Source organism: Bos indicus x Bos taurus, chromosome 11 (genome assembly GCF_003369695.1).
Source record: "Bos indicus x Bos taurus breed Angus x Brahman F1 hybrid chromosome 11, Bos_hybrid_MaternalHap_v2.0, whole genome shotgun sequence".
Lineage (NCBI taxonomy): Eukaryota > Metazoa > Chordata > Mammalia > Artiodactyla > Bovidae > Bos > Bos indicus x Bos taurus.
In genome coordinates, this window is record NC_040086.1 from 97,999,446 (window position 1) to 98,026,070 (window position 26,625).

Here is a 26,625-nt window from a genome sequence, read left to right on the forward strand (position 1 = left end):
GGCTTTGGGATAAGGAGCAGCAGGTGGGCAAAGATTTAGTGTGGAATGCATTAAGAGCTGCTGGCCAGAGCAGAGTGCAGATAAAATGAGGAAGAATCGAAAAAGATTGCTCTGGGTGGGGTGGAGCAGGTTGGAGAAACTTCAAAGTCCGCTGAAGAGGTTGTCTTGTTGGGACTCAATGCCGTGGGCAGTAGGGAGCCACATAAGGCTCTTGGGTGGAGATGTGAGAGCTGGACCCTAAGAAAGCAAGGCCTGTCCCCTCTGGAGCAATGCAGGTGGCCCTCTGAGCACGCCAGGCACGAGTATGCAGGGAGCTGGTGCAAATTGCCTCCTGTGTGCGGGCAGGCGAGCAAGCTTCTGTGTTGTGACCGCAGCCCCGCGTGTGCTTCAGTGTGCCCAGTGGCTGCATGCCCCAGATCCACGCTGCACGTGCCGCCAGCCAGCAAGGTTGCTGGGCCTTGGTGGGGGGAGGGCGGTGTATGCGTGTTGTTTGTGGGCATGTGTGTCAGCGTGTGCATGCGGGGCCGTGGGGCCTCACCGCATGTGTGTGCACGCCCGGGCGTGTGCGTATGCGTGTCCCCCAGCCCCAGGCCCCGCCCCGTCTGTGCGTGTGAACTGCCATGTTGATTTCGTGCTGTCTTTCAGAATCACTATCAGTGACCCCTGAGGAGCGTCAGCCACGGTAGGTACAGGCCTCTCCGCCTGCTGCATGAACGGTGTGTCTGCCCCCTGCCGCACCAGCTCCGCACTGCAGGGCGCACCTGGGACCTCAGAGGCAGGACCCCCTCCACCCTCCTCCGTCTCCCTTCCGCAGCTCCAGACTTACTCTTTCCTCTTCCTGTCCTCGCTGCCAGCTGGCTCTCTCACCTCCCTTCTCAGCGAGCCTCGGGACTCAGTGCCGCCGCCCACGAGCTCCTTGGCAAGAGCCTGGGGAGGTCCCGGGTCAGGCTCCACACCCAAGCTGGCAGCCCCCCGGGGTGCCCTCTGGAGCCGTCACAAAGAGCTCAGAGCTCGTAGTTCACGGTGTCAGGAGCAGGGAGCTTGGCGAGGGTGGTGTGTAGGGCTGGACTCAGGCGGCAGAGAGGCCTTGGAACCTCACCCTGGGGTGCCACACTCCTTCCCCGACCTGAGTGAGCCCTGCTGCCAAGACGGGCAGCCGGATCCCAGCCTGGGAGCTCTTCAGACCCGAAGAGCTTCAGGGCAGGGGCGGTCCAAGTCCCACCTCCTCAAGCATGCCAGCAGCTGAGCAGCAGTTGGGGGTGAAGGCTCTGACGGTCGAATGCTTTTGGAGGGCCCAGGTGTCCCATCCACACTGTCAGCCCAGAGCACACCTCACAGGCCAGGCAGGTCTCACAGCCCCTTCCCTGGCCTCCGTGGTCTCATCACTCCAGCATCCTCCTCGGCCCCAGGTGGAGCATGCTAGGTAGCCTGCAGGCTCCCCCCAACCTGGACCTGTTGCTCCTAGAGGTGACCTACCCATTTCGGCCACAGGGGTGACAGTGTCTGCGGACTTGGGCGAGTCGGCTTCTCCAAGTTCTGCCCCGGCTGGGCCCCCCCCAAACTCGCCCAGCGAACCACCTGCCGCTCTGCACCTGCGCTGACTCTCGCTCTTCTGCTTTTCCCCAGCAGGAAGGGCCCAGCCTCACCTACACGACCTGCGGTCCCCCGACCAGCCGAGGCTCCCCTCTTAGACTTATAAGCCTGTGGCCACTGGCATCCGGCCGCCTGCCCTCCCTGCCTCCCCAGGGCCCCTTCGGGGGACTCGCGGGCTTTCTGCCCACCCAGAGGGGCCTCTAGTGCTCCCTCCAGCCATGCTGTTAGCTTTAGCCTCCTGGTTCAAACTGTTCTTTTTTTTCCTGTCTTTCTCCATCAGGCCTGGGGGCTGTTGCGTGGGGCTCAGGGTCCCACACGCTCTGAGGCTAGGGATGGCCCCAGGCCAGTGAGTTGAAAGACATGGGGGAGGAGACCAGAGAAGAGGGATGTCAGAGGGGGCCAAGCACGTGTCTGGAGCTATGGGTGCACTGCCTGGTGGTGTGTGAGAGAATAGCGTGAGTGGTGGGGTGGGGGCTGCCCCCAGCCTTACCCCAGGCCCCCATGAAGCTCTGGCCCCTGCCCATCTCGTTTCTTCCCTTCCACCTTCCCTCTCTCTCCTCTCTCCTCTCTTCCAGAACCCTTGCCCATGCCCTCATCTCCCCCCGCCACCTCCGGGCTTGGCTGCCTTTGCCTTACCAGCTCTCTCCTGCTTTTCTCTCTCCCGTTCTCTCTTTGCTTTCTCTCCAACTGCCAGCCGATCGGGTCAGGCAAGTCCATCCCGTCCTGAGAGCCCCAGGCCCCCCTTCGACCTCTAACCAGATCCCTCATATTCCTCGGAGACTTCCCTTTCCAAGCCTGCCCGGACGGCTGTTCTGTGACTTGACAGTGGCTACCCAACCCCAGAGCCTCCCCTCCACCTGTGACTTAGTCTGTTGTAGTGGTGAGCTGACACATCCAGGCGTGACGTTGGTGAAATTTTGTGCCCCTCTGTGGTCTTGCTCCTGCCCTGTTCTATAAATATCTATAAATACTCATATATATATATATACAAACATATCTATGGCCAAGCCTCGCCTCTGGTGTTGGGAATCAATCACCGTGCTGTCCTTGAGGAGTCTTGCAGCCCAACTACAAGGGAACACCTGTCACCCTGAATCCCCCTCCAAAGCGTGCCACCTCCAATGAGCCCCAGTGTCATGCCCAGCCTGTGGGCAGCCAGCCCCCCTCTGCCATCCTCCCATCCCAACCCCCTCCTCGAGCGTGGGGGTACCGTGCTGGCAGCTGTATGGTTCTCTGACTGCTACCAGTCTTGCTGTCTCTCAGCTGAGAATAAAACCCATTTCTGGACGATGGGGAACAGCGTGTCCTCTGCAGCCTTGTGTTCGCTGTGGTGCTTGGGGGGAGGTAAAGGTTTCAACATTGGGGTGAGGGATTGAGGGGCCCAGCTATTGATACGATGCTTTAAGATGTTGGGGGCAGGGAAAGCCCCATCCTTTCCGAGGCCTACTGGGAAAGCACCTGGAGTCAGCTGATCCTGCGAACCCTGCTCTGGCCACCAGGGGGCCCGGGAGGAGAGGCACGAGCCAGCCAGGCACTGTGGAGGGACAGGGTGATGGAATGGACAACACTTGAGCCAGAAGTCAGCACTTGGTGCTGTGGCACTCTGCTTCCCCTCCCTGAGATCAGATCCAGCTTCTGAGTCACTCCGCTATTAAGGCAGGACGGCCCCTGAGAGCCCCTTGGGAGTCCCCCTGGGGTCCCCCAGGCTTCACCAGGCGGCAGTGGGTGACAGGCCTCAAAAGATCTCAGCCCCGCTGGACGTGCCCAGACACCCTGGAGGTGGGCACAACCAGAAGCCTGCCCTCTGTTGGCAGGACCTGCTCCCTGTTCAGTGCTCATGGCACAGACCTCAGGGCCCAGTGACATAAAAAAGGCACACACCAGGACAAGCAGTATGGCTAAATTCATTTATTCAGAAATAAAAAGTGAAACGAAACAGGAGTCGAATCACCCGGGCACAAACCCGTCCCCGCCTCCACCTTCTCTCTCTACCCTATACTATTAATAAATAAGTTTCCCCAGCCCCAAATATTTAATAGAAGTTCCTCCCCATTCACCAGCTCCAACCTCTGCTGAGATACGGGGGTGCTGCCCTACCTCCAGAATATACAAAATGTTACACAGTTACAGTATAAACACTGGGGAGGGAGCCCACTCCGCCACCAGCTTATGTCCTTGCCTAGCCTCAATTTGCCCAACTGTCCCAAGGCCTGTGAGAGTGCTGCCCAGTTGTCAAGCTGGGCAAGGAGGGGGCACTTGGCCCCAAAGTGCCTCTGAATAGAGGATGGATGAGCCCCTCTGAAAGGACTGCTTGGTAGGGGTGAGGAGGCCACCAGGGAGCCCCTGCTCCCCAAGAAGGCCCGCCTCTTAAATAAACTGCCTTTAACTGAGCCTCTGGCTCTTTGTTTCTCTGGAACTAGTAACAGTCCAGATATCAAGACACAGCCCTGGCCAAGATGGCAAGGGGTCTGCACCTGTTTGTCTCCCCTCATTGGATGGGGGGCTTATACCCCTTTCTTCAAGGGTTTCCGCGTGCTAGTCTAGGGATGAGGGGGGGCCAGGAAGGAGGGACGGGGAGGCAGGGACAGGTGGGGGCAAAGCCCCCGGGCCCCACGGCTGTGGTCTCTGCCTGCCAGTGTCAGGCCACTAGATCACCATGATCTTCACTTCGTCATTGTCATCAGCTCGGTAGAAGAAGGGGATGCAAGGGTTGCTGCCCAAGCCTGGGTGCTCCTGGGGGTTTTGGATCTCACGCAGCAGCTGCATGATCTGTTGCGCGGTGGGGTTCTCAGGGGTGGTCTGGCCCGGCAGGGTCCCCTGCTGGGGCTCCACAGTGTCGGCGAGGCTCACCTCTTGGAGACCTTTGGGGAGAGAGGGCGGCAGAGCTTAGAGTGGTGTACCAGCTCGCCCCTGCCTGCCCACCACTCCCCCAAGGGTGCTACTCACCACCCTCACTGTCAGCAGTGCTGGGCTCCTGGCAGGTGTGGGGCGCTGTAGTGGGCTCACCAGCAGGGTTCTGGGCAGCCAGGAATTTGCCATACCATTCATTTCGTTCACCCACCAGGCATAAAACCAGTTCCTGGAGCTCCAACAGCTTCACCTGGAGGGAGAGATACTCAGCAGCCCTGCCGCACCCCACCCTGGCCTGCAGAGACAGGCAGAAGGACCCCTACCTTCATCTCCTCCTTGTCCTGAGCCAGCCGGCTAATGTATTCCTCCTTCTCCTGATGCCGGGCCTTCAGCACCGCCCTCTGACTCTGATAGAGGGCGATATACTCTCCTGCGGGAGGCGAGGAGGGCAGACGGGCTCAGATGCGATGTGGCACTGCCCGCATCCAGCCCCCCGCCCCCATCCCGGGCCCGGCCTCCCCACTCACCAATAGTGTCCGTCTCTCCAGACAGCTGTATACAGCGATGCTCCAGCTCCTCCACCCGCTCCTTCAGATCCACCTTCTCCTGCATGAGCTCTGTAAAGCGGCCCTGAGGCCAGAAGGGCAGGGTCAGGGCTCAGCAGCGACCTGCCCACAGGGCCCCCCACCCTTCCTGGACCCCACTGGGGGGCAACTCACGCACCTGCAGCTTGTCCATGGCCACCTGGAGGGCCTGGTGGGCCTCCGCGGGCACACTGTCTCCCCCAGTCCTGGGGGCGGGGGCTTCTTTTTCCACCCCATCCTGGGCTGTGGCCGCCAGGTGACAGAGGCGCTGGCAGTGTAGCTTCTGCTCCTTCAGCTGCCTGCGTAGCCGGGCCTGCTCATCCTCAGCACTGGCCAAGGCCGAGTGGAAAAATTCCACCTGCGGGGGAGAGGGCACACATGCTTTTTTGGCAGACACGCAGGACCAGAGAGGGGTGGGCGGGCAGGCAAAGAGACACGCCCCTTCTCAGGGTCTCGGGGTGCACGCCTGTGGTTGGAGAATGACACGCTGGCTGACCATGGCTCCCAGGGGAGGTTGGGGGATGACCAGAGATGGAGGGAGGAAACCGCAAAGGGTGTCTGAGAGGAACCGTTGGGGGTGGGGTGGGGTGGCGGTGGGGGGAGTGAGACAGGCCCTCACCAGGGCCTCTCGGCTCTCCAGCTCCTCCGGCACGCTCAGCTTAGGCCTCGGAGCCTCCTCATCCTGCTCCTCACTCTCCAGTCCATCTCCTGTTGGGGACAGATAGGGGGTCTTCAGGCCCCCCAATCACGGAGGCGGAGCAGGCCTGGAAGAAAGCTCGGAGCCCAGATCTGCCCCCAACCTCACTCTGCAGCCCTGGGCCAGCCAGTGGCCGGGGGGAAGGGGACCCGCAGTCCCCGTGGCCTCATGTAACTCAGGAATGAACAACCACTCGGTGCCACGCTGCCAGACGTCCCCCTGCTCCTCGGGCCGGTGTCCTCCCTCCAGGCCTCCCCACTGACCTTCCCCAGGCACAGCCATGAGGGTCAGCTGGGCCTGAAGCTGCTGGTTCTGCTGGTTGGCAGCTTCCAGGCGCTCCTAAGGGGCCAGGGAAGAGAGTGAGGAGGGACACAGGCCACAGGCCTTCCCTCAGGGGCCCAGTGCTCCGACGCTCTCACCTGGGTCTCCTGTAACTCCTGGCGGGCCGCCTCCATCGCCACCTTGCCCTGGACCTCCTCGTGCTGCAGCCGGTCCATGAGCTGGGTCTGCAGCAGCACCTGCTTGTGCAGCGCCTCCTTATCCGAGGCCAGCTGCTGGCAGGCGGCCATGTGCAGCTGGTAGGCGGCCACGTAATACTGCAGGTGGTTCAGGTACTCGTCCCGCTGCTGCTGCAGATCTTGAACCTCCTGGCCCTTCACCTCCACCTGCGGGCAGACCCCGGGGGGTGAGGGCGGGGGGTGGCTTGCTTCCACAGTCTGAGCCCCTGGGCCGGGGAGGCCGGGCACAGACCCCTCGGTCGGAGACAGACACTGTGCAGGGCTTTGCCGGCTGCCTGTGCCCCGGCTTCCTTGCCCAGAGCCCCGTGCCGCCTTCACCGAGCCTCACCCCTCATAGCAAGCTTCTTTCTATCTTAACTCGAGGCTGTGGATGAGTGGAAAAGCAGAACAGCTTTTCCAGCCAACAGCTGTGAGGTGCACACTTGAATGCCTGCGGCTTTCCCTGCAGGATTCTCCTTTAATCCCCCAATGCTTCTAGGAGAAAAATACTAACTTCCTTTTAATATAAGGAAACTGAGCCTTAGAGATGCGAGGTTGGAATCCAGGGCTGAACCCAAGGAGCTAGCCACCGTATGTCTCTTTTCTCTAATTAGGGGCTTGATGCCTCTAGCAGGGACAAGGACCTACGGCATAGGGCTACCCAACTCTGAAAGTCAGAGGCCAGGGGGTAATCAGTCACAGGCTCTGAAGGACCCCAGGGTCACCTGTTCTGGCTGCCCCCCACCCACCTGTCTGGAGGGGTGCCTGTCTCCTAGCCCTTCCTTTGGGGGCAGGGGTTACCGTCTCCTTCAGCTCCCCCAGCTTCTCCTGCAGCTGGCCCAGCTTCTTGGCCAACTCCTTCTTGATGTGCTGCTCGGACTGTAGTGCACTGGTAACCTCCATGTTCTCATTGGACTGCACAGAGAGAAGGGCAGTGAGTGGCCACCCTACGCAGCTGGAGACTCCAGAATCTGTCCACGGGGGAAGTGGAAGTGTGGAGCTCACAGAGCTCAGGTAAGTGTGGAGCCAGGTAGGAAAGATCACCCACCTTCATACCCTCCCACGTCCCTCCAAGCGGGGCTTTCTGGCTCCCAGGGTGCCTTTGTGGGCACCAGTCATGAAAGGTCCATATCACCCATTTTACAGGTGGGAAAACCAAGGCCACCACAGGGGTTAAGTGTCTCACCCCACCCCCAAAGGGCTTGGCCAGGGAGGAGAGAGGGCTGGGCAGGCGGGGCTGCGCACCAGCCTGACGAATCCGTTCTGCAGCTCGGCCAGCTGCTCCTTGAGCTCGCGGTTCTGGGACAGCGCACGGCTGATGGTGGTGCGGTCGCTCTGCATGGTCTCCAGAATCTGCTTGCGCTCCTCCGCCTGCTCCCCCCAGCACTCGGCCTCCCGCTCCAGCTCCAGCAGCCGCTGCTCCTGCTCCTGATTCAGGTGACTCAGACTTTCGTTATCCTTCACCTGTGCCTGCAGCTGCCCAGCCAGGCTCTCTAGTTCCTTCTGGAGCCGCTCAGTCTCCGCCTGAAGCCGCTGTTCTGCCTCCGAGGGCCCTGCCGGGGGCTCCTGGGGCGGGGGCGCAGCTGAGGAAGGGAGCACACCATCAGGGTCTCTTGGCTGGGCCGCGTCCAAAGCACCCTCTTCGGGGTCCACAGCTCCTAACTCGGCCTCCTTGCCCCCAGTCTTGGCTTCCTGGCTCAATCTTTCAAGACACGTTCAGAGCTCTTTATGCTTCAGACCACAGTGGGCACACTTCACCCCTTTTTTTGCAGATGGGGACACTGAGGCTCAGAGAAGTTGCAAGCCTTGCCAACTGCTGGTATGGATCTCTTTCCCTGGGCCATGATGCCCTTCCATCCACCCACATCCAATCTCGGCCACCCTCACCAGCCCCAACGCCGGCCTCCATCCCCAGGTCCCTGGGGCCCAGCTCACCAATCTGGTTCCTCAGTTCGGCCAAGCTGGTCTCCAGCTCCTGAGCCTGACACACGCTGCGCTCCTTTTCTTCCTTCAACTTGCTCATCTGCTCAAAGCACCAAGATGGGGGTGGGGGCGCACATGGAAGGAGAGGTCAAGTAAGGGCTGGCTGACCGTAGCCCTGTCCACCCCCGCCTCCAGATACACACGTCCACCTCCAGCTATGCACAGCAAATGACACGATGCCCAGGAAGACCAAGTGACCTATCCAAGGTGGGGGGGCGGGGGGGATTGAAGGTCACACCTCACCTGTTCCAACACCTGCTGCATCTTCTGCTGCCATATGGCATTCTCCTCCTTCAGATTTGTCGCATACTGGTCTCTCTCTGCCTGCAGCTGCCTCAGGGAATCCTTCAGCTGCAAGAGGGGTGCAGAAGTTAGCAGGGGCTGTCACAGGGGGGGCCTCACCTACTCATGGTCATCTGGGGACTCCTGTACCCCTCTGTGTGTAAAGCCTCACCTGCTCCATGTGGGTCTCCAGCTGTGCCCTCTCCTCCAGGGCCTGCTGTAACTGCTGGCTGCTATCAGGGGCAGGTTGACTAGAAAACTGGATGGTGAAAAACAAAGTTAGATTGGGGGGCCCAGGCTGATCCACACAACGCCCACCCCCAAAAGGTCAGCATACAACTCAGGGTTATCCTTAATATTGTTAGTACCATGTCTACTTTATTTTCACTAAAAAATAGCTTTATTTTCACTAAATACTCCATGTAAACAATTCTGATAGTAAGTGTTCAAAGTTCTCCCAGCCTCCCCAATCCAGTGTGTATCCTTCTTGACCCTTTTCCACAGGTATGCAAACATGCTTCATTGATGCACAGTGCCAGGGATAGTATCATATATGGTTCTGCAACTTAATTTCACTTTGCTGAAAACAAGATAACTTTAAGTTTTTATAATGGTTACATAGTACTCCAATATACGAACGTGTCATACCCTTACAGGTGGCAGGAAGGCAGAAATTTGCTGGGCATGCCAAAACAATGAAGAAGAAACTGACCTGGGCACTCTGTCTACCTGGAGGCTTGGCATTCAAGAGGAAGGAAGCGGAAACTCACGGGCTGGCCTTACAACTATTGGTTTGGTCAAAAAGTTTGTTCAGGTTTTTCCATACAATGTTATGGAAAAACTCGAAGGACCTTTTTGGCCAACCCAATATCATCCATAAAACAACAGTTTTCAATTAGGATGCTTTAAAAATATATATATATAAACAAATAAGCCATATCAGATTCCTGAGATCTGGGCAAGGTCCCACTCTTTCTCTTGTCTCTAGAGAAGTCTATGGCAGAACCAGAACAAGGATCCACACTTTCTGGTTCCTGGTCGGAGGGCACCACAATGACCCCGAGAGGCCCTGGCCCTGCCAGGTGGGTCTCGCACACCCCAGGGCTTCAGCCCTACCTGCTGCAGCAGCAGCTCCGACATCTCCAGCTTCTTCTGTAGCTCCTCAATGCCCAGCTTCATGGCTGACTTCTCTATCACCAGTAGCCGCAGCTTCTCCTCCAGCTCTGAGTTATGCTGCTTCAGGTCCTCGTTGTTCTTACTGTGGCCAGAGGCGACGGAGGGAGGTGTGAGTACTGAACAGAGAGGAATGCTCCCGTGATCCACCCACTACTCCTGCCATAAAAGTCACTTTGGAAGGGACCCCAGCACCAGAAGTCTCAAGTGGCAGCCCAGAGAGAAGACACAAGCTGCCTGAGGCCATAGCAGGGGTTAGGGGCATGGCTGACTGACAGCCTGGCTCTGCACACGTCCAAACATGTACCCTCTTTCTCACCCCACTCCCTTGGATCTCCCCTACTTCCCAGTCCCCCCCATCACTCCCCATCCTACTTGTTCTTGTATAATTCCAGCTTGAGGGCATCTCGCTCTCTGGTCAATTCTTTGTTGTACTGCGAACACAGAAAGGCGAGGTCAGGAGAAGGCAGGCGGAAAATGCAGACCAACAACAGCAACAGAACGACTCCCAGCAACACGTCCTCACCTGGTGTGAGGCTTTACGTTTTTTCAAAGCACATCCAAGCTCATGCTCTCCTGTGGTTTTAGTAAGAACTCGGGAAGGTTGGAAGAGACAGGTGGGGCAGTCTGACTCTGGGCTGGCCACCGTTCTCACTGTTAGCAGCATCACATCTGAACCTTTTCTGAACCCTTTCTTAGCCAACATTCCCATTTCCAACTCACAATCACCGTGGAAGGCAGCTACTATCTCCATTTTATCGGTGAATGCAGAATATTAGAGGTTAAGGAGCTCGCCTAAAATCACTTAGACCTGGGATTCTTCAACCTTGTTTTCTGCCCTGGGGTTGGGGAATGACTACGAGGGATGGATTAAATTGCACTGTAATCTTTTGTTCATTTTTTGAATGGATGGGACGCTCACATAACCCCAAACTCAGAAGGTACAAAAGTGACGGGTCTCTAAGCACCCTGTGCCTCTCCCTTGGGCCTTCTAAAAATATTTCTTTCTTTGGCTGCGCTGGGCCTTAGTTGCAGCATGTGGATCTAGTTCCCCCCCTGCACTGGGAGCACAGTCGTAGCCTCTGGACCACCAGGGAATTCTGTCCTTGGGTTTTATATGAGTCCTTTCCAACATGCCATATATATTACACACATGTACTTCTCCCTTTTTAGTGTGGTCATGGACTAAAAATACTGATCTGAACCTTCACAGCCTGAACACCCAGCACCTGAGCCAGAGCCCATGCAGTTAAAGGCAGGGCTGGCTGGCACTCAGGCTCTGGGCTCATCTAGTGCTCGCTCTAGGTGGCACTCCCCCACCCCTCACCACAACTCGCCCACGGCAACCAACTCGTGTCCAGATCGCATTTCACAACCACACAACTCTAAAGCAGCAAGAAACGGACAGTGCTGCCGTGTGGGCAGCCAGTCATTCCATGCTGCCGCAGAGACCGTTAGGCTCACAACCCTTCCACACGACCTCCAGGGGATGGGCAGGCTGCCGGGCTCACCCTGTCGGCCTGCTTCTGCTGCGTGGAGACTGCAGACAGCGTCCGCTCCAGCTCTCCTACGCGCTGCCTGGAAGACTGCAGGCGGTTAGCAAGATCCTCTGACTCCCCTAAAATGACAGCAGAGAGGGGAAGTCCAGAGGAGGAATCCCACCAAAGGCCTAGCCAGCCCAGGGGTAAAAGGGTGCCTAGATTCCCACCTGCTTTCTGCCTGGCTGCCTGCTGGGTGTGAGCCAGAGCTGTCTGTAACTCCGTCTTCTCGGACACCAAAATTCCGATAGTCTGAATGTGGACCTTTGGGAGAAAGGCCAAACGAGTGCTGAGAATGTGCAAAAGCAATGTTTCCTGGGGGCAGCAAGGGACCCTGGAAGAGTCCACTCACCTGGAGCTGTTCTCTCAGAGCCCCTTGCTCCTTTGCAAGCTTCTGCTCAAATTCCTTCTTTTCCTGCAGAAAGAGAGAAGAAACAACTCTTACTGGGAGGAGGCAAAAGTGAACGAGAAAAGGACATGTGCCCCGCCCGGGGATGCCACCACAGGCCCAGGACAGGCCCACCAATGAGAACAGATAATCGGCACCCAGGGAGTGGAAGACGGGCGAGGAGGGAAAGAGGGAAGCCACCTATTCCTCCAGGCTGTAAGCAGCCAAGAGGAGAATGGTCCTCTACATCTGAATCCTCCCCCAAACCCATCAGCCATGGATTGTTTAGTCGCTAAGTCATGTCTGACTCTTTTGCGACCCCATGGACTACAGCCCAAAAGGCTTCCTCTGTCCATGGGATTTCCCAGACAAGAACACTGGAGTGGGTTGCCATCTCCTTCTCCAGGGGATCTTCCTGACCCAGGGATTGAATCCTCATCTCCTGCATTGGCAGATGGATTCTTTACCACTGAGCCACCAGGGAAGCCCCATTAGCCATGGAAGAAACAAAGAAATCGCATTACTTTTTCCAGCTGATCCAAAGTTTCCTGGTTCTCTTGTTTCTGCGGGGAGAGGCAAAGGAAGGTGACTGAGGTTGTCCTCCTCCCCCATGATCCTCAGACCAAGGAGGAGGGGCCACAGGCAGGGGCCAGGAAGGGGTTAGAAAGGGAGGGTTCACGGGGACATGAATGAACGAATGCTTCTCAAGCTAAGAGACTTTGAGCCTTGGCAGGTTTTGCTCATGGCTACAGCAGCAAGAGTCTGGATCTGATTCCCTTGAAGGGACAATGACATAAACCTCTAGAGATGGAGTCTGAGAAGGTGAAGACCACCCTCTGCCAGCTCGCATTCAAGGAATGTTTGCTGAGCAAACACACCACTGGCCAGGTTCTGTTCTTAACACCGATACGACATGAATGAAAAGGACCCTGAAATCTTTTTTGGAGCTTAAAAGGGACCTTGGACACCCTCTGATTCTACCTCCTCAGGAAACTAAAGGCCAAGGAGGAGAGGTGACTTGTCCAAGGTCCAAGTGGGAACAAATCAGGGGCTGGGTCAGGGCTGGAACACATCAGTCAAGCTAGTGCCTCCCCTACAGGCAACAGACCCATGGCAAGGTGGGGAGGACTCGAGCAGAGGTGTCTGGAGAACAGAGTAGGCAAAGAGGGCAGCCACAGAGAGAGCCATGCTGCATGCCATGCTCCGGGGTCCCTCCAGCTGAGACCTAGGCCCCCCAGCACCCCCTTCTCCCTTGGCACCAGGGATCCCCAGCCCCTTTCTTCAAGAGCCCCAGGGTGAGACCGGAGCCCCATATTGGCAGCATGGATCAGGGGACAACACCGGACTCTTACCAATTCCTCTATCTTGCTACTGAGTTGTTTGTTTGTTAGATTGCTGGAGTCCAGGGCTACTGATAGTTCTTGGTACCGGCTCTGAGGCGCATGCAGAGAGGAGGAGGAGGAGGTGGAGGAGGGGTGGGGGAGAGGTAGAGAGAGCAATCATTAGGGTTGGGGGGTGTCTGGGCTGTCTCAGCTGGGTGGGGCACCCAGCCCCCGCCATGGGAGGAGGTAGGGGGCAGGGCTGGCCTGCAGGGTCACTGGGCCACAGTGTAGGCCCACTTACCTCCAGATTCTTTATATTAGCAGGAGATGCTAGGCCCTCCCCATTGATGTAAGATGAAGACTAGGAGAGACGAAAGGGCTCACATGGAGATGTTCTCTGACCTCCTCCAGCACCTTGCCTTCCCCATCAACTGGCAACATTTCCTCTTCCACCTAACTTGCCTCCTGCCCTTTAATCCCTCCCTGTGCCAGTTTCTCCTGGTTCTCAGTTCCCCCTTGTTCCTCCCCTCCCAAAGAGCTCTTATCTGCAGGATCAAACAATGTAACCAATCTCATCATCCAACCCCTTCATTTGCATGGCTTCAAAGAGGAGACTCAGAGAAGTAATGATCAGCTAAACATTATCCAGCCAAGCTGCCTGGTCCCAGGATCTTCCCTTCCTTTGGGGAGTCTCTGCCTCAGTTTCTTTCTAGCATATTTTCCCTCCTACTCTAACCCATGCCGAGCTCCAGTTTTCGGGGTACCTCGGACACAAGACCGTTGAGCTGCTGAGACAGCTGTCGCAGGCCCTCGGTGGATGAAAAGGATCTGGGGATGAACACAGCAGTCAGGGGTGCAGGAGGCTCGATGGGAAAGAGGGGGTCATGGGGCAGTGGCCTAGGGACTGCTGCCCTCGTGGGAGACACTCACGTGCTTTCGTCAATGGGACCAGAACCGTTGTCGGCATCATGGTTCTGTTTGGGAAGAAACACAGGAATTGGTCATTCAATTTTTAGTAAGAACCACCCACAGGCACCAAGCTCATTCCAACCACCTTCCATCTCCCTGAAGCTTAAGGGGAGTCTGGTTTTGGGCTCCCCCATCCCAGTCCTCAGGAAGGGCACCTGGCTCACAGAGCCAAGATACCTGGAAAAAAAGGACGAGGGTCCGCAGGAGGTCCAGTCCTCCGGGAGATAGGAGGGGGGCAAACACAGAGCTGGCCAAGGGGGAAGAGGCACAAACCTGAGTTGATGCCATGCTAGTGACACGGGGGGGACTAGCACTGGGGGAAGGGACACCGCCAGGTGACACGGTGTCATCAGCAGACGGTGTAACAGGAGCGGCGCGGTCTTTGGGCGCCTGTCACAGAACAGAGCAGGGGGTTAGGGGGCCATGCAGGGCAAAGAGCGCCTCGCTGTCATGAGTGCAGGGGTGCAGAGCGGGCAGGACCGGTGTTGTGCAGTCGTGACAGTCACACGTGCTGGGAGCCACGCAGGGGTGTGGCTACGGCTCGCCTAGAACTCGGGCCATTCTGCCGCCTCCTGGACCAAGGCTCAGGGCGAGGGCCGTGAGGCCTGCTTCCTGAACATGGGGTGTCATCCTCTGTGGAGCTCAGTCAGAGGCAGTGCCAGGCTGCCCTGTGGCAGCCGCAGCAGGTAAGAGGAACGTGTGCCGGGTCAGGGAGAGGCAGACACTGCTTTTCCAGAGGGTCAGTCTGTGCCAGAGTGACCCTCCCCAGGGACCCTGCTGGGCAGAACGTGGCAGTGATAAAGGAAGAGAGCATCTGCCTCCTCCTTCCTGCTCTCCCTTCCATCCCTCCTCCCAACCACTGGGCGTGTCCTCGAGTCATGCCTTTTTTGGGAAAGAAGCCGCCAAACAAGAAGGCTCCTCCTGCTCCTGGAGGTGGAAAGAAAACTGGCCACTACCCCACCCCAAGCTCCTAGCTCCTAAACACCTACCCAACCGAGAACAGCTGAAAACCAGAGAGAAGACATCTACTCTTGGCCTCCTAGAGAAGAATCGTGGGTTTGAGGACCAGGGGCCACAGAGAAGTCCCCTCTTCCCCCACCCAGGTGAATCCACCTGCTTGACCAGAGCCCCACTCGGCCTCTCTCCAGGCTCAGGCCTGACTGACACTGAGTCCAAGCTGCTGGCTCCTGAGAGCTAATGTTCAACAGGTGAGACTGAAGAAGACTGACCAGCTGAAGCTTGACCAGGGAAGAGCGCCAGGCAGCCAAGGTGGATCTGGAAGGGAGAGGCTGCACCTCTCCTGAGGGAAAAGGCAGCCTACTCTCTGGACGCCGCAGCCCTGGCCTCTGAAAACTCAAATCTACTGTCCGCCTTAGAGCAAGCACCACAGAGCCTGGGGAGTTGAAGAAGAATCAAACTGTCGGCATGGTAACTGTCCACACTGCAACCTCTGACCCCAGAACCTGGTGTTGCCTTGCCAACCTATACTCCTGAATCTAATGGGTAAGAGTAGGGGTTCGGCAGCTGGCGAGGTGTGAGACTTCGGGGGTGGGGGGAGCACACTCTTAGCCATGGGCCCTAGGGAGCCCTGGGCCCCTCCTGGCATCTTGGCACCCAGGGATCCCTAGCATTAGAAACAAGAGAGCTCAGAAGGGGAAAAAAGGACTTGTCTGAAGACTGAAATATACAAAATATGACAATTCAGTGAACAACCAAGTTATTTCATAATTTTGAATCATAAAACTAAGTATGGAATTTCAAAACACATTGTCCACTCCCCTCAAATGTCCTATTCCATTAAAAAAGAAAAAAAAACACTTTTTTCTATCCATTATTCCTCATTTCTGGAAATGTCATCAACTCTGCCTAGGATACTGTAATCACAGGCCTAGTGTTTTTTGTTTTTTTTTTACTAGAGTAGAAAACTTAAGTGGGAAACAGTTACTGATATAAGAGAGGATTTTAAAACAACAAGAAAGGGAACTTCCCTGGTGGTCCAGTGGTTAAGACTCCATGCCTCCAATGCAAAGGACATGGGTTTAATAATCCCTGGTTGGGAACTAAGATCCCACAAGCTGTGCAGTGCAGCAAAAAAAAAAAAAAAAATGACAAATAAAACACGAAGGGAACATGGGGTTATGGGTCTTCATTTCCAGGACAGACAGATGTGGACCAGGGCTTCGGGACTCCTGGAGGCCCATGTTCCCTCCCCAGGCCGCCCAGCGTCTCCTCTGAGAGCCAACAGGGTGAGTCACAGCACCTGGACAGACCTGAGTGACTGGGTGTGAGCAGGCCTGATGACTGAAGACTCTCTCACCCCAGCCACCAGGGCCCTGGCCCCACCCCGCTCCCCCTGCCCACCTCCAGCAGGACCTGGCCCCCTTCCAGTCCTACTCCTCTGGCCTGGGAGATGTTCCCTGAGGAAGTTAATTAAGGAGGAAGTGCCAACATCATGTCTGGAGGAGGTCATCTCCTAGTCCACGTGCATCCCAGGCTCCCCTTCTTTCCCGAAAGTACTCTGTGAGCTCATAGTCCTGGCGGTTACCTGTGACCACACCCTCTGCCTGGGTCCCCTACTTGCAATATGGATGAATGCTCCCCACTTCTAATCCTCAAACCAGCTGCCACCCTCTCCAGCCTGGAATCCATTTAGAATGAACCTCTGCCCCCGCTGAGCATTTGGAATGCCGCCACGTCCTGGCTTGCTTCTTTCACCTGTCTTCTCCAGCACCTAGCACTAGCTGTCTGCTTTCAATGGCCCACTGAATACAGTTGTGTCCAGTGGATTCTTAAAAGAGAACAGGGGCAGAATGTCTTGATCACTCATGTGTTTGATGAACCTCATATCCCTTACAGTGAGTTCCATTGAAAAAATAACCTCAATCCTTGTAACTATTATAAAGTAAGCTCCTTTTCTCTTAACCCTACATTCCCTACTGCCAAACCAAAAGGAACTGAGGAACTAAAAAAAAAAAATCACAAACTGCTTTGTGGTCTACTGGTCTTTTGGGGACAGATGCCCAGGGGGCAAGACTTGAAGGTATGGTTTTATTTAACCTCTCCTAGTCTGAGACCACCACCGGGCGTTCAAACTGAAGGCTCAAAGAGCCCTAATCCCACACACCTGCTCCAGAAACTATTCCCAAGTTACCTTTAACCTCCAAGGAGCATCTCACCTTCTCCAAGATGATAAAAGATGGTGGGGGCAGGGTGGGGGGGAGGCAAGGGGAAGAACCCAATCAACCAAGCAGGTGAAAAAGCAGACATGAACAGGCCGAGGGTTAATGACAGCAACATAAAATAAGCCAGAGACAAAGTCTCCCCCACAACAAAGACGCCTCAGGGCATGCAGAGCTGGGAGGGAGCAAGCCAGAGAGGGGGTCTTGGCACTGCCTCACCTTCCACTTGTCCAATGGGGGGATCGCTACCCCATTGGAGCGGTTAAGGTCGGACACCAGCACCTCCAGAATGTCCTGAATCTACAGGAGGCGAAAGGGGAAAAACAAGGGCAGGGGAGAAAGAGAAAAGTGGCTTAGAGAGGCAAGAGAGTCAAGGAAGGAAGGAAGACACTGGGTTGGGGCAATGGAATGCCGGAGAAGAGAGAAAGGGGTCAAAAGGGATCAATACCGGCCTGGGTCATTTTTCCAAGTAGCCACTTGCTGCCTTGCCAAAGGCAGAAATCAAGGGAAACAAACAGATGGAAAAGTCCCCTGAACTATGCAGTCACATAGCTCCTCAGATGAACAATGCAGCTCTTAAAAGCTTCTTAGACCATCAGGCCTAGACTCTTAAAAACCAGACTTCAGAAAAAGGGTTCATTTGAACAAAGTTGGGGGAGAGGGGCTACAGCTGAAAAATAAGCTTGAAAGACAATAATCTGATCCACCAGTATCATTTTACAGATGAGGAAACTGAGGCCCAGGGGAGGAAGTGATTTTCCCAGGGCCACCCAGCAAGCTGGTGGCAAAGATGGTCTTAAAACTCAGATGGTCTCCTAATCCAAGTGCCTGAGGCCCTCTCCTCAACACACTCTGGGGCTCTACTGGGGCCTCTAAATGGAAAGTCTGAGGGCAAGCAGCTGTTTTCACTGCCTGGCTTTCCCCATGAGGCTGGGGAAGATCACCAGAGCAGTTAAGACAACTAGCAACTACGCTTTATTGAAAGTTTACTCTGCACCAGGCTCTATTTTAGGGGATTATTATAAAAACGACGACAATCTCATTTCAACTTCCTTGGTGTAAGACAGTATTACCCCAATTTTACTAATGTGGAGACACAGATCCAACGAGCTTAAACAATTTGCCCAAAACCATATCCCTTGCAGAGGGAGAGGGAGAATTCAAACCCAAACTTCTTAGCCAATATCTGACATTTCTTCCACAATCTTAACCACTACCCTCTACTGTTGCCCCGTGAGTGCCTCATCCCCGGAAGGCAGTCAGGCAAGACTCACATCCTCAGGTGACGGACAATCACCAGAAGTGGTTGTCTCAGGGCTACTGCCATTCTTGATCTTTCTTTTTTTCTTAGCTCCTGCAGGAACACCAGGGCTGTTCTTCTGCTGATACTCCCTTAACTGTAAAAAGGAAAAGCAGTGAGGCTCATGAGAACTATATGCCCCTTGGATCCACATCCTACTTTCAAAGTTTACAAAATACTCTTTGCCTTCTGATTTAACGCCACAACAACCCTCCAAGGGCTGTCATCCTCAATGACTTGAAATGGACTGATATCGTGGCTAGGAGCAAAAGGTGGCAATAAAAGGCAACAACGGAATTTAAATTCAGCCTTCTGACTGAGTTCTGGATTACAACATCAATCCGCAGCTGCTAGAGGGCAAAATCAGCAGCAGAAGAGGAAAAGTAAACATTTAATCAGGCATCAGGGTCCCTTCTTCCATCTCTATTAGAGCTTCACACCAGTACGTCTCAAAATTTTACATCAATGTATCCTAATGGCAGAAGGTAGAGAAGACACACACCCCTAGTGAATCTGGGAACGTAACAGAAAGAGGACAACCCAAACACACTTCAGAGAGAAGTCCATTATAATCATCCCGATCTATGCAAATGTCATCCCTAAGTATATTGAGTATAAAAGGCTTTTTCTCTCCCAAGAAAATCAAGCAAAACTGACCCATCAGTCCCATATTTATCCTGTGGCACTTGGGCTGCCCCACGTTGAGGTGATGACTTGTGAAAGATTCCCAGTTGTGAAGTTCAGTTTCCCTGGATGTGCTCCTCAGAGGAGCACTAAATGCTGAGTGACCGGCCCTCTGGTCTCAGAATCACAGAAAATTACAATGTGAAGTAGAAACTTCCGATTAAAAATGTGAAAGTCTCTCTGGATAGAGAGACCTGGGAGAAAACCAAACTAAACCAAACACCTCCCATGGCCACCCAGAGATACTGTCAATGTTTGGAGATCACTGGGGGAAATGTAGGCTTTTTACACTATCAGCATCAAACGATGGGGGAACAAGTCTAGAGGTGAGGGAGCCTGAAACCCAGGTCCCTCTGAAACCTAGGTCCCATAGCCCCCCGAGTCCCCTTTTTCAAGCTGCTGCCACGACCCAGAGACACTGGAAAGGATGTGAAAACAGTGGGAACTGGGTGGTAAAATTTAACACCGAGTTTTCTAGGCATTAATGACAGTTCCGAGGGGCATTATGACGTAGCCACATGGCACTCATCCCTAGCAACGCCCGAGTAGCCGCTCCGCGTTGAGGGGAGGGGGCGGTTGGTGGGGGGAAAATGCAAAGGCCAGGACCAAGGTTTTCGGAGTCAGGGAGTTAGGGAGACCAGGGAGCTGCGGAGGTCCGGTTCTGGGCGACAGGAGACGAAGGCCAAGCCTGGTGTGGGAAGCCACGGGGGTCACCGATCCAAAGTCACCTGGGGGTGACGAGTGAAGGCGGCGGAGACTGGGCAGCCGGGGGGTGGAGGGGTGGGGGGGGCGGGACTGGCTGCGAAGACTTTGTTGGTTGGGGGGGGGGCGCCAAGGGGCGCCGAGGGGCTCACCCCGTGTGCCTTGGAGGCAGCACAGAAACTCTGGCCATGGCCCGGCCTTCGGAGGGGTCAGGGAGCCGCGAGCCCGCACATTTTTACCTTTTTCTTGGCCGCAGCCAATTTGCTCTGTCGGGTTTCTTCCGACATCCCGGGACGGGGCGGGGGAAGGGGGGGCCACATCAGCACGATCCCGTCAACCTCTGCGGAATCGCTTCCGGCAGCCACCGCGCCGCGGTGCCACTCAGCCAAGAGAAGGCGGTACCGGGGCGGTACTAGGAGGCCGCGGTGTATGGGGGTGGCCTCAATTCTCTAGCCCCATTGGATAGTGGAAAAGATACGGGGCGGAGACGCACGGCTAAAGCCGCCGCCTAGCCCGAAAGAGAGGGTGGAGTCACAAAAAACGCTAAAGGCGCAGCCGCAGAGTAAGCGGCCTCTGTCCTGCCCACCGCGGCGGAGAGGACTGAGCCGGCTCTCGCCAAGTGCGTGCGTAGCTACGCTTTGTGACGTTCTTAGTCTCCGTCACAGGATTCCAAGTACCTGGCAGACCTGAGGAGGCTCTTTTCCGTCCTCGCCCTGGACCCTCCTTCTCTGCAGCGCCCCCCGAGTCGGGGGCCCCGGACGCCAGGGCTGAGGAGGTGGGCGAGGAGCTGATAGCAGGGGGAAAGCACATCTTTTCCCAGTCCCTTTTCGTGACGCCCCTGTAGCTCTGCCTCAGACTTTCCTCAGATACCTCCAGAGACGCGCCCCCCGCCCCGCCATCCACTCCTCCAACACTCCTCCCTGTCAGAAACCCCCCCTTTTCCGAGAATCCCTACCCTGATCCCAGAACCATTCTCTGTCCCCTTCCCAACCGGATCCAGTCCCGGTTCATAGCTGTTCCTCCTCTCCACACCCCGACAGTACCCCTTTCCTCCCCAGGCGGCCTCTAGGTTCAATCAGACTTTTTCCCTCGGCTTCCTCTCCAGGATTCAACCAGGACTTTCCAAAAGTTGCGGCGGGGCCTTCCGATCCCCTGTGAGTATACCTGTGCCCCCTCCCTGCCCTCCACCCTGTATGCTGCTCCCAGCCCTTCCCTCCTTCCCTAACAGCGGCTGACCCACCCACCAGCCCTCTTCAGGGTCTTCCCCCCAGCTGACCTTATTCCACAGAGAAACTCCAGGTCATTTCTCAGTCCTTCCGCATCATCTTTTCCTCCTGCCCGCCAGGCTTCAGAGAAGAAACAGCGTTCCTGTCCTTTGTCAGTGTTACCCCAGACCCTACAAAGGGGCTCTGTCTCTCCTCCTCCCTGACATCGCCACAAGTGGTTGGTTGGTTTTGTGCTTTTCACACCACCCTCCTTCCCTCACCCATTCCACCTACATGGAAACCAGTCTCATTCCCTCAAACACAGGTGCTCTCTCCTGCCCTACAGCACTTGCATATGCTCTCCCTTGTGTGGAATACTTTTTTCCAGCTTTTTGCCAAACTGATGCCTCCTCAGCCTTTAAAGTTGAGCTTCCTTGGAGGAGTCACAGCTCCACTTCAGGCTCAGGCCACTTGCTCTGTTAGGTGCCCCCTTAGCACACGGTACTTCAACTTCAAAACACTTTCCAGACGGCTGGTTAGTTGATTGGTTGTTTTTCCTTCCTTCATTCATTTGATGAATTCATTTGAAATAGTGCTTTCTATGTGCCAGGTCTGGGCTTCCCTGGTGGCTTAGACGGTAAGGAATCCACTTGCAATGCAGGAGACCCAGGTTCGATTCCTGGGTTGGGAAGATCCCCTGGAGAAAGGAATGGCTACCCACTCCAGTATTCTTTTTTTTTTTTCTTCCACTCCAGTATTCTTTTTTTTTTTCTTCCACTCCAGTATTCTTGCCTGGAGAATTCCATGGACAGAGGAGCCTGGCAGGCTACAGTCCATGAGGTCACAGAGTCTGACACTACTGAATCGACTTACTTATGTGCTGGGTCCTATTGTAGACACAAGGCCATCAGCTGTGAAAAAACAGAGTCCCTGCCCTCATGGTGTTCACCCTCCAGTGGTATAAGGCCATCAGTGAAAATAATATTATTAATGAAATGTACAACATGCCAGGTGGTGATAGATGTTAGAAAACATCAGGACAAGGGGTAGTGTGTGAGGTGGTTAGATGGGGTGGTCAGGGAAGGTCTTTTTGATGAAGTGTGACTGGTGAGTCCAGCTTTCCATGGAACTATCTGGAGGAAGAGCATCATTTTGGGTGTTGTATGCCTGGGACTAGGCTCTATGTTCCATGAAGGCAGGGGGCCGGGCTTGATGTCTTCTCCATTGCTAAACCCCTGCAGCCTTAGGCAGTGCCTGGCAGCTAGTACTTACTTATGATTTGTTGACTGGTTAAAAACCCCAATGTGGCCCCAACCAACATTTCCTGAAGATTGGCAGCATGTCAGGCACTGCCTTCGCAGCTTTTAGTTGCAGAAAGGACAAAGATGAACTGTAGCCCCAAGGAAGCATTTTGTTACCCAAGTAGTTTTTTTTGAATATTTATTTATTTATTTGGCTGCACCAGGTCTTAGTTACAGCATGTGGGTTCTAATTCCATGACCAGGGATCAAACCTGGGTTCCTTGTGTTGGGAGCATGGAGTCTTAGCCACTGGCCCACCAGGGAAATCCCCCAGTGAGGTTATAATCGTAGACTGGAGAGGAGAATCCAAGAGGTAGACCTGAAGTGGATGCGCTAGGGTCAGATTGGGAACCAGGATGAGCCCTTTAGTTAAAGTTGGGTTTGGCTGAAAGTGAAAGGAAACCCTGAATAGTGGTGGCTAAAACAGTCATCGGGGACCCATGCCTCTATCATCCAAGACACTGTTCAACTCCATCGTCCCTCCACTAGCAGGAAGGAAGAGGGCCACAGAAAGGTGTATCCCCTCCCCGGAAGGACAGTTCTCAGACATAGAATCCACTATTTCTGATTAAGTTCCACTTGCCAGAACTTAGTTATAGGACCACATCTAATTCCAAGGGAAGCTGGAAAATGTAGTCTTACTCTGGGTAGAGGTTGTCTGTTACCACACTGAAACAGGGAGTGGCTTTTGGGGGGACAATGTGGAGGTTCTGAATTGTAGATAATTGGTTAGTCTAGCTTCTGACTTTTTGTGCCACTCAGCGGCCATCTCCCAAACCTGGCCAGGCTGACAGGACCAGCGAGGATTCTCTACAGCTTGACATTCAGAAACTCAAGGAGAAGAAGGACATGTTGGACAAGGAGATCACCCAACTATTATCAGAGTAAGTCTGGTTGGGTTCCTCAGTGTGCTTAGAATAACGTGTGTGGGGGGGGGGGGGGGGGGGGCCGGGGATCATACCATGTGGCTTGTGGGATCTTACCAGGGTTTAAACCCAGGCCATAGCAGTGAAAGCACTGAGTCCTAATCACTGGACCACCCGGGAAGCTCTAGAAAACTTTTAACTAGTGCCCAGTAACTCATGGATGAGGATAAGAGGCTTGTGCAAGCTTCCTGATGGTAAGTGGGTGGCAGAGGATGAGATGATTAGATAGTATCACTGACTCGATATGGACATAAGTCTGAGCAAACTCAGGGAGATGGTGAAGGACAGGGAAGCCTGGCTTGCTGCAGTCCGTGGGGTCTCAAAGAGTCCAACAGGACTTAGCGACTGAACAACAGCAATAGTAACTGAAACCTACCTTAACATAAAAACAGGACTGTGCCATTGGCATCCAACAGCCTCAGCAGCTGCCTCAGGTAAGGCGTGGTCAGGCTTGGGAGGACCAGGGGAACTGGGAGCTGAAAAGCTATGGGTCTCCCACTCTCTGTCTGGAACCCACGGTCTCTGCCTCTGCTTCTGTCCACACGTGGGCCCTGCCCTCCCTCTGAAAGTGGGTTTTCAGTGCCAAGGGGACACTGGCTCTTCCATACCTCCTGGGTTTTCCCACGCTTCTTGCTCCAGCCACAGGGCACAGACCAAGGAACCTTTGAATAGCCGTGTTACGCTTGAGGGGATTTGACTAACCACTCATGTGCCCATCTGTGAATCCCTCAGCTCTGACCAGGGTTACATAGTACCAGTAGTGCCTGGAGACCCCTCCCTAAGGATACAGGGAGAATTTGCCAGGAGTGAGACAGTGGGCAGATCCCCTGCCGTACCTTAAGCTTCACGAGGGCGGGGTCTGTCTTGGCATTGCTGTGTTCCCAGTGCTGAGCACCCAGTAGGCCCTTAGTGAGTAAGGGCCTTATTACCTCTGAAGCTGGGGGCTTTATCAGCTTTCTTAACGATTCTCTCTCTCTCTCCCCGTTTCCCACCCCAGAGGCTACAGTGTAGATGAACTGGAGGACCACATCTCCCAGCTCCACGAGTATAATGACATCAAGGATGCGGCCCAGATGCTGCTGGGAAGACTAGGTGAGAGAGTCCCCACAGGCCAGGCTGGTGGGATTTTGCCCCTGGGTCTTCTGACTTACCATCCCTCGCCCCACCCCCACCCGCAGTGTTCTCAGCTGCTGTGCTCCCCGAACGCCCCTGCCCTTCCTAGCAGAGCAGCTGTACGGCTCTCATTGAGTCCCTGGGGTTCTTCCCCTCATGTAGAGGCTGCTTTGGAGCTGCAGGCAGGTTGGAATCTGGGACTCGCCTGCCTGCCTGAGGACTAGGGTTCCTAGTGCCCCAGAGTCTACTCAGACCAATGGAGACCCCAGCCTTGCCTCAAGTGGCTGGCATGGTACAGAGGCGAAAGTACAAGGGTGACTCTTGGCTCAAAGGGGTATTTTGTTCTTCTTTGAGCACAGTACCCACTATCCGGAGATCTGAGCCAGGGCACAGGCACCTGGAGGTAAGGAAATGTGTACGTGGCCTCGGTGCCATCACCTGGCTTCCATTGTTGGACACGCTGATGTTTGACTGCCGGTGACCATCTGGGACAGTGCTCAGAGCTGGGCTGTCTGCCCACCGGCTGCCTCATTGGTAGCACTTGTCGCAGAATTCCCCGTCAACATCTGAGATTCCACAGCAGGAAGGGCTTCTCCGTATTTCACTGGGGAATGGGTCCCACAGGAGGGGAGGGAGAAAACGGAAAGGGGGAAAAAGAAGTGAAGAGAGGAGGATGACCTGGGCCCAAGAAGAATGGCATGTGGGGACTTCCCTGGTGGTCCAGTGGCTAAGAGTCCACACTCCCAATGCAGGGGGACCAGGTTCGATCCCTGGTCAGAGAACCAGATCCCACATGCCGCAACTAAGAGTTTGCAACTAAAGATCCCATGTGCTGCAAGTAAGACCTGGCGCAGCCAAATATAAAAAAAAGAAGAAAGGAATGCGAGGGGACTGTAGCCTAGAGGCCAAGGGGAGTAAGCTCTCGGTAGACAGAACCCAACTTGAGACCTGTCCCTCTGGGTCATAGGACCTGGAGCAGGCAGCCTACCGTCTTTGATTCATTCAGTGAGTATTTCCTGAGGACCTGCTCTGTGCTACTCCACTGGATATGGGGACACTTTGGTGAACCAGACATCTGAATGTCTCTGTTCTCACGTGACTATGTTTTGATGTTGGAGTTGGGAAGGGGAATAGTCACGAACTAAACAAACACAAATAAATGAATTATAAAATGCGTGAAGTGCCATGAAGGAAACAAAGGTCAGAGATGGAAAATACTCAAGTGTTCGCAGGGTGGTAGGTGGGGATGAAAGAAAGTGGTCAGGGCAGGCCTCTCAGGAGACAGACCCCTTTCCATGGGAGGAGAGACGAGTCTTTGAGGAAGCGGGAGGAATGGTATCACCAAATGGCAAGGGCAGAGACTTCCCTGGCGGTCCGGCAGTTAGGACTTCACCTTCCCATGCAGGGGGTGCGGGTTCGATCTCTGGCCGGGGAGTTAAGATCCCACATGCCTCCAGGTCATAAAACAGAAGCGATATTGTAACAAATTCAATAAAGACTTCTAAAATGTGCTGTGTGCTCTGCTAAGTTGCTTCAATCACGTCAGACTCTTCGTAACTGTAAGCCCTCTGGGTTCCTCTGTCCATGGGATTCTCCAAGCAAGAATACTGGAGATCGAACCCATATCTCTTACATCTCTTGCGTTGGCAAGTGCACTTTACCACTAGTGGCACCTGGTCCACATTAAAAAAAACACACAGTGGTCAGACATGCACATGGGCAGGGTTTGCAGCTGGTCACAGGCACAGTGTCAGTGTAGATTTACATTTGCAGCTGGTGACTCTTGTTGCTCTGTGTGGAGAAAGGGTTCTTGGGGAGCTTTGCCTCCTCTGCCAAGTGGGTGAGGGTTCAGTGAGTCCAGTTTGGAGTGAGTGGACAGGGCCCACAGTGGAGGAGCCTGGAAGGAATGGCAGGAAGATTATGTGGCCAACAAGGGGAGCAGGAAGAAAGTCCAGGAGGAGGTCCTGGGTGGGCCAGGGCTTTGGCCATTCTCCCTCCCACTTCGCTCACTGGACATCCTTCCTTCCTTCCAGCTGTGATCCGAGGTGTCACCACCAAGGAGTTGTATCCAGAATTTGGCCTAGACATGAATGACTGAGCTCACAGCCCTTTGTCCACGGCCCACTGGGACAGGCAGATGTGGACATAAGAAGCAGTGAAAGCCCAACAGCGAACCCACAGGCTTTCCAGCAAGAAAACATCAACAGCCCTTTTTCTAGAGAGCCCAAGCCGAGTCAGGAGGAGCCGAACCAGCTCCAAGGTTCCTGAAACATTCTAATGATACCTGTGTATGTGTATCCTGTTTATAAATAAACATGAGTGATTTTGGTTCAAATCTC

At 54.9% G+C, this 26,625-nt stretch overlaps 3 protein-coding genes across 18 annotated transcripts in view; 2 read left to right on the forward strand and 1 right to left on the reverse strand.

The window, feature by feature from the left end:
* DNM1 (dynamin 1) overlaps positions 1-7,254 on the forward strand; it is a 47,884-nt gene extending 40,630 nt beyond the window's left edge. Inside the window, exons 22-23 of one of the 8 annotated variants that reach the window (XM_027556410.1) lie at positions 646-682; positions 1,627-2,906. In XM_027556410.1, coding sequence (XP_027412211.1) covers positions 646-682; positions 1,627-1,699 — 110 coding nt within the window. In that variant the 3' untranslated portion in view covers positions 1,700-2,906. Of the gene's footprint in view, positions 1-645; positions 683-1,491; positions 2,907-7,144 lie in introns of those variants that run through there. The other 7 variants (XM_027556409.1, XM_027556411.1, XM_027556412.1 and 4 more) reach the window with 7 other exon arrangements.
* On the reverse strand, positions 3,487-20,397 carry GOLGA2 (golgin A2). 9 transcript variants are annotated; one of them, XM_027556399.1, is made up of 27 exons: positions 19,981-20,397; positions 18,330-18,452; positions 17,275-17,355; positions 14,150-14,266; positions 13,838-13,881; positions 13,672-13,735; positions 13,209-13,268; positions 12,938-13,018; positions 12,110-12,148; positions 11,550-11,612; positions 11,368-11,461; positions 11,171-11,277; positions 10,035-10,093; positions 9,603-9,744; positions 8,659-8,745; positions 8,448-8,555; positions 8,157-8,244; positions 7,467-7,804; positions 7,023-7,136; positions 6,144-6,389; positions 5,988-6,063; positions 5,647-5,735; positions 5,167-5,385; positions 4,971-5,073; positions 4,767-4,873; positions 4,540-4,693; positions 3,487-4,454 (listed from the first exon to the last, which is right to left on the reverse strand). In XM_027556399.1, exons 1-27 carry the CDS (start codon positions 20,059-20,061, stop codon positions 4,240-4,242), a joined length of 3,099 nt encoding a protein of 1,032 aa, XP_027412200.1. In that variant the 5' UTR covers positions 20,062-20,397; the 3' UTR covers positions 3,487-4,239. The 9 variants fall into 9 exon arrangements, with proteins under 9 accessions (XP_027412200.1, XP_027412203.1, XP_027412205.1 ...); XM_027556402.1 differs by lacking the exon at positions 17,275-17,355; XM_027556404.1 differs by lacking the exon at positions 14,150-14,266.
* SWI5 (SWI5 homologous recombination repair protein) lies at positions 20,171-26,625 on the forward strand. Its single transcript, XM_027554497.1, has 6 exons — positions 20,171-20,176; positions 20,373-20,516; positions 20,800-20,895; positions 23,010-23,131; positions 24,171-24,265; positions 26,320-26,625. The coding sequence occupies exons 1-6, from the start codon at positions 20,171-20,173 to the stop codon at positions 26,382-26,384; spliced, it is 528 nt and encodes a 175-aa protein (XP_027410298.1). The 3' UTR covers positions 26,385-26,625.

What these genes read in the sequence shown, in the direction of transcription:
- GOLGA2 (XM_027556399.1), bottom strand. Translation starts at nt 20,061, where the DNA reads ATGTGGCCCCCCCTTCCCCCGCCCCGTCCCGGGATGTCGGAAGAAACC. An exon ending in GTAGCAAGATAGAGGAATTG is followed by an intron (nt 12,149 to 12,937) that starts GTAAGAGTCCGG and finishes CTCTCCCCGCAG; the next exon opens with AAACAAGAGAACCAGGAAAC. An exon ending in CGGAGCTGCTGCTGCAGCAG is followed by an intron (nt 8,746 to 9,602) that starts GTAGGGCTGAAG and finishes TTCACCATCCAG; the next exon opens with TTTTCTAGTCAACCTGCCCC.
- SWI5 (XM_027554497.1), top strand. An exon ending in CGGACGCCAGGGCTGAGGAG is followed by an intron (nt 20,517 to 20,799) that starts GTGGGCGAGGAG and finishes TTTCCTCCCCAG; the next exon opens with GCGGCCTCTAGGTTCAATCA. An exon ending in ATCACCCAACTATTATCAGA is followed by an intron (nt 23,132 to 24,170) that starts GTAAGTCTGGTT and finishes TTCCCACCCCAG; the next exon opens with AGGCTACAGTGTAGATGAAC.